This window comes from Chanos chanos, chromosome 13 (assembly GCF_902362185.1).
Source record: "Chanos chanos chromosome 13, fChaCha1.1, whole genome shotgun sequence".
Classification (NCBI taxonomy): Eukaryota; Metazoa; Chordata; class Actinopteri; order Gonorynchiformes; family Chanidae; genus Chanos; species Chanos chanos.
The window spans coordinates 21,592,044-21,604,543 of NC_044507.1; the positions used below are offsets into that span (position 1 = coordinate 21,592,044).

General features: G+C 44.8%; 1 protein-coding gene across 1 annotated transcript in view; it reads left to right on the forward strand.

Moving 5' to 3' along the window:
• The window catches only part of prkcbb (protein kinase C, beta b), an 86,342-nt gene that overhangs the window by 19,190 nt on the left and 54,652 nt on the right, over positions 1-12,500 (forward strand). Inside the window, exon 3 of the mRNA XM_030789855.1 lies at positions 7,459-7,541. Coding sequence (XP_030645715.1) covers positions 7,459-7,541 — 83 coding nt within the window. The remainder of the gene's footprint in view (positions 1-7,458; positions 7,542-12,500) is intronic.

The following is a 12,500-nucleotide window of genomic DNA, read 5'->3' on the forward strand; positions in this document are numbered from 1 at the left end:
TATGTGAAGTGAATAAGTGATCGGAGGATGTTCGGTCCAATACCGACTATGCCATTGTTTCTTTAACCCTAAGGGCTCTGATGGAGAGGCTGGTTGCATTAAGTTACATTTCTTCATCTGCATTACGTGGTTACTCACCACAGCTCCATGAAGAGCCATTAGCTGTCATAAGAAGATCTGGCATCAGTATTGCCGCTACCTAACCGCCTTACAGGCACACTGCAAAAAGCAAATAAATGTCCTTACCGAAAGAACCAAGTGAACCTTACTCCTTTTTTCACCAGTCGTTCATTTCACTAATTTACACCAAGCTTTAATTTAACCTTCGGGGTAGGAACGATTACTCACCTCAAATATTTGTGGTCAGTGAACTATTGCTGTTTTAATACATGTAACAGATTAGCCTTAAATGGATTACAACTCTGTTTAGACTGACTTCGTGTATTTAATATATTTAATGTATTTGACAGTATTGTAACAGATTAGCCTTAAATGGATTACAACTCTGTTTAGACTGACTTTGTGTATTTAACTTATTTGACAGTATTGTAACAGAGTTGTGTTGCTGTTTACAACTCTGTTTAGACTGACTTTGTGTATGTAATGTATTTGACAGTATTGTAACAGAGTTGTGTTGCTGTTTATAACTCTGTTTAGACTGACTTTGTGTATTTAATGTATTTGACAGTATTGTTACAGAGTTGTGTTGCTGTTTACTTCTTGGTTTGTACAGGGCATGCTGGGAGTGTAATTCTGTGTAATTCTGTGCCATTATGTTTTTTAATGTTTAGAGTTTTTCTTGCTTAAAACAATTATTACTCTGTAACGTGTTATGTGAATGTGCTTGTTATCTGTAGTTTATCTGCTCAGGGAATAATTTGAACATGTGTGTCACTGTGTGGAAGTTGACTAGGGCACATGGCTATGTAGCAGTGCTGTGGTTCTTCTAAGTTGAGTCTGACATTTCAGTTGCTGTAGAGGTAAGGTAGTAGTGTTTGAAAGACTCGCTGTAAACTGAATTTGTTTAACTAAATCATTGCCAAATCTCCAATCCTGACCTCTGTTACAGTATCTTCTACTAGAGTGTTAAGTACTGTCGACTCATCTGAAAGTAGTTAACGTACTTACATCTCTGTTAGGAATACTTGCCGTGTAAGCTTTGGAAACTGATAAATAATGAGTATTGCTAAGGCTAGAACGAGTTGAAAATACTTTTCTGTGTTAAGCAAATATTGCTCACGGTGAAAGTGTGAATTGCTGAAAAATATCAAGTCACTCAAACTTAAAACAAGATTGATTTTATTAAGTAAGTTTACTTGACTGATTCAAGGCAATGAGTTTGTATAATTTTTTTTAGTTAATTTATTGAAATTTACAGTGCAGCTGCTGACAAATATATGTACATATATGTATCTGTGTTTATGTGTGTGTGTGTGTGTGTGTGTGTGTGTGTGTGCGTGTGCGTGTGAGTATGTGTTTGTTTGTCTATGTCTATATATATGTGTGTCTGTGTGTATGTGCCATTTGTTTGCGTGTCTTTGTATGTGTGTGTGTATGCGTGCATGCATGCATGTGTGTGTACGTGTGTGTATGCGTGCATGTGTCTGATTGTGTGTGTGTATGTGTGTGTGTGTGTGTGCCTGCCGACTCTCAATACTGCTGTTCTTCAAAGGTTGAATGCACCCACTCAGTCCTTGTGTGGTGGGATTATGTGGGAATGTGTAATTTGTACAATGCTGCACATGTCTGGCACATGGCACACTGTGAGATTACAGAAACAACACCAGCTCGGTAAAAATACACTTAAATACAACCTGTACCTAGCAACGAATACCAAAGTAATAAGACTGCCAGCTTCCTCACTGCCACACAGAGAATACTCAGAGAAATATGCGTGTTCCAGTCATGAGGGCACTCCAGTGTTTTTACAGTGTAGTATTTTAGCAGCAGTGCTAATCCAGTGTCTGCATGGTGTGCAGAGTGAATGCACTTCTTATGGAGATGAGGAGTGAGTAGTGTGTTGTCAGACAGTGTGAACAGGCAGAGATGTAGCGAGAGTAGCTCCCCCTGCTCCATCTCTGGATCAGATGCTCTAATCCCTTCAATAAAAGCTTTACTTTAACACTACATCAGGAGCCAAAGCCAAGCACCGCACCTAATCCACTTACTGTCACAGTAAACGCTTCTGTGTGTGAGTGTGTGTGTGTGCGCGCGCGCCCACGTGTGTGTGTGTGTGTGTAAGTGTAGACCCTGTTCTCCCCTGCAGCGACATCAGTGCTCCGCTGATTTTCATTCTTCTTGGCGTCTGTGCGGAAGATCAAAGGCTTTTTTAGGTGTGTGACAGTGGCCGTGCCATTGGAATAACTCCTCTGATTTATGATGAAGAACCTTTTGTGTAAATCACACACACGGCCGTTCAGACCGTGTCCAAGCGCTCAGAGCGCGGCAGAAGTCTGGCCTGCTCACCTGTGGAGCCAAAACGATTATGTATCTTCTGTCTAGACTCTGTATCTGTAAGAAGTACTGAGGGGCCATCTGATGACTTTCTCTCGACGATATACATGTTCTCTGACACGTGTCTTTTGTCTGCTGCAGGACTCTGGAGGCTGAATTGCATTGTTCTGTATAGAGATGTGTAATGTGTATTCCTTTAAAACCAGGAGAAGAAGACTTTTCGGTTGTAGTAAAAACTCCTTTAAACTGTCAGTCATCTGAAGGGGGGGGGGGGCGGAGCCAGGCCGTATTGGGTCCTTACTACTGGGCTTTGGGCTTTGATCTCGCGTTATTTATTTGGCATGGCAGAGATGACTGTGCACTGACCTGCATAAATATTCATTACTATAATATTTTAAAGCAATGACAACCTGTCATTTTATAATGCTTCATGTTTTCCCTCCTGGCATGACTTTCAGCTTAGGTCTGTTATGTTTTAGGTCAGACACTGGGCCAGAACCAGATTTTCTGACCAGAGAAACTATCAAATCTGCAGTTGACCGCCGGCATTTCCCAAAATAGTCTTAGCAAAGTTTACTCTGGATTGGACAAATCAAATCATTGGAGAGGTATCTCATGCCTTCAGCTGTCTCTGAATGCGAAACTCTGCTCTGTTCTACTCTGTTGTAGAGATTACAGATCACAGCAAAGCGAACTGAAACTAAAACTTGATTGCTGCTTCAGGAGTTTTAAAACTCAGGCTGTATTCTCACTGCTCACAGTAACCAAGTTATCTGATTAGTGGGAGCAGAGGCTCGCATTTCAAGTCCTCTTTTAATCTTTAATTTACAAAAAAGTTTGGTTAAAAAAAATCATTGACATTGGCTGTGTTTTGCCCAACCTAATAATGAAGTCATGTCCAGATTACTGGAGTGTTACTGCAATACTGAAACTCTGAATGAACCAGTCGAGAGCTGGGTCTGTGGACCTGAGTGGGGAGCTGGAGTCTGTAGAGTTCTGTATGTGCTGAATGCATGTTTCCTATGGGCATTGGCAGGTTGTGGTTTTGATGAGTGGAAAATAAAGTGTCGAATAACCTCTGCTGTTCTACAGCGGAAAATCTAATCGCATAAGTCATTTTATGAGAATACACCCTTTCTTTCATTCTACAAAAATAGATTTCTAAATAAATGATAATATCATTACTTCTGTTTGAGTGTTTCCGCTAATGTGTCCAAGCTGTAGGCATATTGACGTATTTGTAAGTGTAATATTTATGCTTGGATACTGTGACAGTAGATGAAGGGAAGGTATCATGTCAGAATAAGATTCGTTAGTGTCCGTTTCACTGTCTTTGAAAATGCATTTTAAATGGCTCACTCCATTTGGACGTGAGGAGCTGGCTGGGAGAACAGCTCTGGCCTGAATGGTGTTCTGAACAGAGACTTGGCTTTTGATTCTTCTCTGAAAAACCATGCCAACATTTCTGCCTCAGCCAGAGAGGATTAGCAAAACGTTAGCGAGGGTGGTTGCTCTGTTGTTGTTATTGCTCTAGTTCTCTATAAACCTGATACTTGTGGTTTTACTTAGTATCTTAAAAATGAGCTGACATAGATATTTGACAGGCAATATCTGTTTTGGTGAAACAGGAAAAAGAAAAATCGCCTCTGTATTCCACATAGAATGGATTGTGATGTATCCTGCTGCTCTCCGTCTGTCTCTGTCTCTCTGCCACAGGGTTAGAAGTGAATGGAGAGCTGGGAGCTAAGGGTAGGAGCCAGGGCTCCTGTCTACGGGCTGTCTTTGTTTCAGCCAAACTCCTGTTCCGTTTCCTCCATTTAATTTAGGAGCTGGAAACACCTTGTTATATACAGGTTTTTCCTCCAGGGCTGTCCCCCCTCCTCCTCCTCTTCACGCTGGAGACATCGTTCTTGTAAACAGTCACGTCTTGTCTCTGTCATCTGGCCGTCCGGTCAGAACTGAATCTATAGATAAGGCTTCGCCGGACAGCGACTGAGGGTCCTTGCAAAAGCGCCTTTATTCCTCCTGCGTTTTTTTTTCTGCCCACTGCAATATACGGTAATAGTCCTGGTGGTAGGAGTTTCCACTGTTTCTTTAATGGCAGCTCACAAAAGCTTTTATTCCAATTCACAGCATTTCAGATGGCAGCGTTTTGGTGGATGTGTCTGTTTGCGACGAGAGAGAGTGTGTGTGTGTGTGTAGAAGTGCGAGCGCGTGGGTGTACGCTTGCGTGGCGTGTATACGAGCGACTGCTATCCCATCCGTGCCAGAGAAAGCCCGTCTTTATGCTGTCTTTGACAGGTTTTTTTTTTTTTTTTTGCTTCTCCTCTTCTTTTCTTTTCTGTATTAATTGAATTTGTGATACAATGGCGGGGTGAGTCATTGCAGTGGGCTGCGGAGCTGTCGGCTGGGACCGGGTGCCTCTCCCCTGGACGGGCTGCTCCTGCAGGCCTCCCGGTGCCGCTGCTCCATGGATATTTAATGGCCCTGTTTAATTATGGAGGGGCCGGATCAGGCTCGCCGCAAAAGAAACGCAGTCCGCTGCTGCGTGAGACAGCTTCTCACACTGACCTTTCAAAGTGCCGGGGGAGCGAGAGCCCGGGGAACCTCCGGGATCGGGCCGGCGCCGGGCCCACCGGGCCGCCCCCGCCGTCGCACCTCCAGAGGTGGAGTGGAAGGAAGAGTGGCTGTTTCTAAGCTCCAGTTATAAATGCACGCCCGCTCTCCACGCGCTGCTCCACTCACCTCCTGCAATTTGGGCCGAGGACAGAACACTTGTGGCTGATCTGAGATCAGTGAGGGGGGTGCAGCTGATTGACGATTATGTAAGAAGCACTACCATTAATCTGTACCGGGAAGCCAGAACGAGCCCTGCTGGATGTCTTCTCTATACATCCTTTTGTCTGGATGTGACACTGGATTGCTTTGGGCAAATACCCTCGACTTCCTCAGATTGAAATTTAAATATATTTGAAATCTCTCTTGACTAGGATTTGAATGCCCTGAATGCTTGGTTTTACGCAGGGAGTACCTGAATGCTACTGGCTTCTTGGCTCGGTTACAATGTCTGAATTAGGCTGGTGTGGAAGTTTGTGTTAGAGTTTTGGATCTGACTGTGATGGTAAAAAGAGCAAATTAAACCGCACCATATGTCCATTTAGCTTAAGTCTGTGTGCAGCAGAATGCTGCCCAATCAACACCCACTCTCTCCCTCTCTTTCTCTCTCTCTCTCTCTCTCTCTCTCTCTCTCTCTTCCTCTCCCTCTCTCTCTCTCTCTTCCTCTCCCTCTCTCTCTCTCTCTCTTTCTCTCTCTCTCTCTCTTTGTCTCTCTCTCTTCCTCTCTCTTGCTGTCTCTCTCTCTCTCTCTTCCTCTCCCTCTCTCTCTCTCTCTTCCTCTCCCTCTCTCTCTCTCTCTCTTTCTCTCTCTCTCTCTCTCTTCTAGCAACTCTTCATTCCTTCCTTTTTCTTTCTCTCTTTCCTTTTCCTTTTCTCCTTTTCCTCTCTCACTCTCTACCCCCTCCCTCCCTCTCTCTGCCTTTCTCTGTGTTTTGCGGATCAGGCAAGTGTGTGGGAGTGTGTGGGGGTAGAGCCAGGCCCTGTTGGTGAGAGCATAAGTTATTCTGGCTTAGACCACTGTAGAGACCTTACCTGCCCTGGAAAAGTCTTTATACACATCCATACTCACAGCTGTACACACAGCTCAATGTGAACATCCATACACACAGCTAAATGTGAACATCTGTACACACAGCTCAATGTGAACATCCATACACACAGCTAAATGTGAACATCCATACACATAGCTCAATGTGAACATCTGTTACTATCCATTCATGTTCAACTGCATATCATAACTAGGGCTGCAACAATAACTGCATCACCGCCATACCGCGGTATTAGAAGGTGCACCGCGGTGTTGAGCCCGTCACCACCATTATAACCTTACAGCATCATAACACCCCCCCACTCCTCCCTTCTCTGAGAGTACTGCCATCCTCATGTGGCTTTTGGATTGGTCTGAGGCCTTATCTACACATATTCGCATATTTTTGAAAACTCACTTTTTTCTATCAGTTTTGAAAAGGATCATGTCCACATGAGAACGATTCTAAAACGTCCATACCTCTGCACTGAGCATACACTAGTGAACACATCATGTCATTGTAACCTTCAGGTCAACTGACCAATCAGATCAATGGAGAGGACTGGCATTGGGGAGAAGAGGTTTGCCAGTCTGGTGTTGAAAACCAGTGAGCAATTGCAATTACCAACAAATAAGGTTATGGAGGAAAACATTCAATGTGTATGATAACCCCTGTCTATACCCATGTTTATTAATTATAATGATACAATTAGTAACAAAACTCATGTAAAATGCTTTTTAAATGTGTGTAATAACTACTTCTTTAGTTTTAAGTTAATCAACCAAACCGCAAGGTCAGCATTCTTTGAATACCGCGATTTGGATATTTCTATACTGCAGCAGCCCTAATCACAACCATATCTACAACATAACTGTATTCTTCCTCACAGGGTACAGACAATACTGAAGCCAGAGCTGAGCTACAGACTGCTACGTCAATCTCCTTTTTTAATGACTGTGGTGCAATGAACACAGTTTGGAAAATGAGTGAATATTGAATTGGTTTTGTGCCCGTACACTAAAGGGAGCAGTGTTTGTCTAACACACGAGTGTGCGTCTCATTGTTCAGGACTAGTTTCAATGCTCAATGCCAGTGGTCCGATACATTCAAAATGAGACTGTATACAGTAGTAATAAACCCTCTGTCAAACCCAGAGACTGTAGATGTGCCACAGAAACAGTGGTCTGGGATAGTGACCACAGAACCAATCCAAGGAGGGGCGGTCTGGTCGCCTTACATCTGAGCTGACCTGGGGGACAAAGCGCAGACTGATGTATGTGAAAAAAACAGGATCAGTGTCAGTCCAGATAAACACTCATCTCTCTCTCTCTCTCTCTCTCTCTCTCTCTCTCTGTTTCAGTGTGCTGCTTTGTGGTGCACAAACGCTGCCATGAGTTTGTCACTTTCTCCTGCCCCGGTGCAGATAAAGGACCCGCGTCAGACGTGAGTAAAAAATCTCTTCTCTCTCTTTCTCTCCCCATCCCTATCTCTCGCTTTTACCTAATCTCTCGCTTTTACCTAATGTATCTGCGTAGACAATGGGACAAAACCTCTTCTGTGAGTGAGAAAAAATTCTGCTGTGAGTTAGGAAAATTTCTGTGAGTGAAGAACACTATTCTTTAAGTGAGGAAAACCGCTGTGAGGAAAACTCTTCCAAGGAAAACTCTTCTGTGAATGAGGAAAACTTTTGTGAATGAGGAAAACTGTTCTGTGAGTGAGGGAAGCTCTTCCGTGAGTGAGGAAAGTTCTGCTGTGAGTGAGGAAAGCTCTTCTGTGAGTGAAAAAAGCTCTTGTCTGACTGCGTGGATGACCACAACCTCAGAGTACCTGTCAGGGCCAGCCTGGGTCTGAAGAATGTCAGCTGACTCATTTCACTGTAATTACACTGCCAGAGAGAGAGAGAGGGGGGGAGAGGTGGAGGACGGATGTGGAGATTCGATGTGGAGAGTCTGCGGAAATGGATTTGCTCTTTTATATCTGTGTAATTATGTCGTTTGCATCTCTATTTTCCTCCCTGACTGAAGACTGATGTGCTGCCACTTTGCTTTTTTTCAGTTGATGATGATTTTTTTTTTGTCAGTCCAGTAAAACAAGAGATTAATAATTCTCTCTGAGAATAGAAACCTTTCCTAAATGTGATTTAAATGTGACTTTTCACTTTTCACTTTTTTTCACTGTTTCCTGATGTTCCTTATTCACACTCAAATGACCCTCATATAAGAAGGGTCCATTGTGGCTTTGAGTTACTCAAAAATGACCTTCATCTCCCCCAATGTGTTTTTGGTGTCGCCAACTCCCTAATGAGACCAAGCAGTGCCCTCTTATTCCCTAGACACGCCCCCTGACCTCCTGCCCTTTTGTCTCTCTCTCCGAAGCACCCTCGAATCCCCAAGCGTGCGCCCCAAAACAGGACACGGTGGTGTGCGGGGCAGGCTTGGCTTCGTTAACATTCTCATCCCAGCGCCTCGGAGACTCAGCGATTGAGGAGGAGTCACGTTACGCATGGGAATCAGAATGTTCCAGAAGGAGAACGTAGGTGGGACGTTTCCACCTCTTTAAGCCACATTAGAAGAGATCTGGCTCTCACCCACAGTTCTCTTCTGTAGATGAGAAGAAACGCTCCCATTCACTCCCCTTCAGCCGATAAAACTCATTCTTTCATCTTCCCCCGGAATCGTAAGCGCTCCGTTTCGCGTCTAATTCCGTCCTCGGGTCTATTTCTCGCTGGCCTATAAATAAAGCCAAATTCCCAGCGAGGGCCAGCTCTTTATTACCGGACTAACCCAAAGCAATATCAACCATTTAATGAAGCTCTAGCCCCTGTGACACCGTCATTACTTGCACTTGTGCAGATTCAACTGGTTTTGGCTCAGAATAACCGCTGCCATCGGGGGGGGGGGCGACCACAGGTATAAATATAGTCAATGTCAAACGCAGAAAAGCAGACGACATCAGGAATGTTTTCAAAGGGGCTCGTTTGGAGCTACAATTATAGAAGTGGGTTAATTAGCCCCTTCACCGAGGGATTGCTTGTACTCTCATTAAAACCTACATTCACCCTATATGTCAGTGTACCGTGGCGATGTGCTTTTCAGCTCTGGATGAGATTGCAGGTGGAAATAGGATGATTAAGGAGAAGAGAAGTGTTACACTGAGGGACCAGAGGAATACTGAGGGGGTTTTTTGAAGCGAGCTGTTGGGTGCTGGGTGTCGATGGAGAGTGATGCGTCGTATGGGTTTTTGTGTGGGACTTGTTTACAGAATAGGTTTTCTTTGAAGAGGGTGTGAATGTGTGAAAGACCAAAGCATTTCTGAACGAAGCGTGTCCTGTATATGGAGATGCATCCGTTTGACAATCAAACAGTCAGCAGATGTTATAATGATGCATGAAATTCTCTACTGTAATAAAAGGGTTCAAACCAGTAACATATTGGTTTCCAGTTAGTCACCTTATCATCTGAGCTATCATCCGCTCACATTTTGAAGCCTGTGAAGAAGAGACAAGAGAGATTCATTCTCAGAAATGACAAATGAGATGAAGGTTGATAAAGACTTTGAAAGGCAAACAGACACATCTAAGGGCATAAACCTCCCCCAGACACTCCCCCGACCCCTCCCACAAACCCCAGCTTGCCCCCTCCTCTTCCTTCTGAAGAATTAACCCTTTCTGGAAACTTCCGTGCGGTCTCCCACTCCCCACTGTCATTACTTGAAAGTCCCGCGGGCATGCGCACTGATGTTCTCACATGCCCGCCTTTAAGTGGGTGATTGCTATAAATACTCTTTTCATGCTGGTTGCATGTTCCCTTTGGGAGCTGATTTAATAAGGCCAGGCAGACATTTGCATAAACACGCTTTCCTCCGTGAGGCCCTCCCTCATCTGATTGGGCAGCTGCCTTGTATGGATCCTGGCACTGAAACGTATGCCTCGATGATGGACCAATGAGAGACCGCGTACGAGCCGTCTGTACCGAAGCCCGTTTCTGTAGTTGTTCTGTTCTTCTTCAAAAGACGCGTCGCAAAAAGAAAACACATCTCACGCTGTTGCTGAGCAGTGCCCATTTAGGGGGGAAACCGCTGTCAGCCTCGCCACAATGAAATGAACCTGTGGTGATGTGTGTGGAGATTCCAAGAAGTGTGTGTGAATGGGTCGGAATGGTTCTGTTAAAGGCCAGTGTGTCAGTAACACTGTCAGTAACATTGTCACTGACCAGCCTATGTCAGTGGCTGTCAGTAATTCTGTTATAGGCTAGCCTATGTCAGTGGCTGTCAGTAATTCTGTTATAGGCCAGCCTATGTCAGTGGCTGTCAGTAATTCTGTTATAGGCTAGCCTATGTCATGAACTCTGTCAGGAACTTTATCACTGCCCAGCCTGTGTTAGTAACAACATCTCCCATGCTACAGAGTTGAAATGAAATTAAAATGCAAAACATCAAGGGGAATTTGTGAGGTTTTACTACAATCCATATTCTCTATTCTTCTGTCTCTCTCTCTGTCTCTCTCTCTGTCTCTCTCTCTCTCTCTCTCTCTCTCTCTCTCTCTCTCTCTCTCTCTCTCTGTCTCTCTCTCTCTGTCCCTCTCTCTCTCTCACTCTCTCTCTGTCTCTCTCTGTCTCTCTCTCTCTGTCCCTCTCTCTCTCTCTCTCTCTCTCTGTCTCTCTCTGTCTCTCTCTCTCTGTCCCTCTCTCTCTCTCACTCTCTCTCTGTCTCTCTCTCTCTCTCTCTCTCTCTGTCTCTCTCTCTGTCTCTCTCTCTGTCTCTCTCTCTCTCTCTCTCTCTCTCTGTCCCTCTCTCTCTCTCTCTGTCTCTCTCTCTCTCTCTCTCTCTCTCTCTCTCTCACTCACTCACTCTCTCTCTCTCTGTCTCTCTCTCTGTCTCTCTCTCTCTGTCCCTCTCTCTCTCTCTCTCTCTCTCTGTCTCTCTCTCTCTCTCTCTCTCTCTGTCTCTCTCTCTCTCTCTCTGTCCCTCTCTCTCTCTGTCCCTCTCTCTCTCTGTCCCTCTCTCTCTCTCTCTCTCTCTCTGTCTCTCTCTCTCTCTCTCTCTCTCTGTCCCTCTCTCTCTCTCTCTCTCTCTCTCTCTCTCTCTCTGTCCCTCTCTCTCTCTGTCCCTCTCTCTCTCTCTCTCTCTCTCTCTCTCTGTCCCTCTCTCTCTCTGTCCCTCTCTCTCTCTCTCTCTCTCTCTCTCTCTCTTTACACTGTTGTGAGAATAGAATGTTGTGCAGTTCACTTTATTTATTTTCTTTCTCCACCTGATAGTGGATAACAGATAAGACTGCTCTGCTTGGGTAACTTCAGAGTCACGCCTGTAAAACACAAAACTATTCATAGTTTTCTCTCTGATTCCACTGTGGGCTTTGAGACCCATTCAGCCATGCTCATTACTAACTGCAGGTGTCACTCCAATGAAAGGCCTAAAAAAGGCTGAAAAAGGAAACGGTGATAAGGGTGTTGTCTCCACTCCGTGCCCCGTCGTCTCTTGGGAACCGCTCGGTGTGATTCCTCAGTTCAGATCTGGTTTTGTATACTGCCGAGTGCAAGACTAGGTTCAATTTGGTGCCTCAGAACTGTCATTCACGTTCACACTGGCAGGTAAGAGCCTGTTGCTAGGTGATATGCTTTGGCCATCACCATGGTAACACAATTGAAGGCCATCAGGTGGGAGGTTTCCACCATGCTACATCAAGATACTCTCTCTCTCTCTCTCTCTCTCTCTCTCTCTCTCTCTCTCTTTCTCTCTTTTCTCTCTTTGACTAAATTGTATACAGTTTGTCTCACTGAGTGTTCATCTTTGGCTGACTCAGTCCTCCATGGGTTTCTTTAGAGGAGTGAACTGTAGAGGTTGGTAGAATGTGTCTGATCTTTTCTGAAAAAAAAAGAAACTCCAGCTAACTTTAGTTTGCACCTACATGGAACTAAGGTTCATCCCAAAATATTTCTTAGGGCTGCCCCCACTCTGTACTGGGATCGAACAGTAATCCATCTGGACAAACCTGACTTTAGATTCAGATGTGTTGTCCGTTGAAATGGAGGTTGGTATGATGTATAACAGTGGAGTGGTTGTCTGGTACAAGGTGAACTGCTTGTGGAAGAAGAAAAAAAAAACGGGTGAGAAGGAGCAGGTCCTTGCTCTCTGGGCAGACTAATCTAGCCTGGGAGCTCTCAGCTCCATCTGTAGGCCTGTATGTGTGAGAACCACTCTGTGCTATGTCAAAACACCAGACTACAGTAAACAGCGTTTCCTGCGCGACCCTTGTCATTTCCTGTCAAGTGTTCTGTGGGTTTGTGCTGGAGAGGCTTTGAAACATCTGTCTTTCTCCTCCTGTTAGCACTGCGAGCTAAACAAGGCCAGCCGGGCAAAGATCACTGTTAGCACTGTGAGTTTAACAAGGCCAGCCAGGCAAAG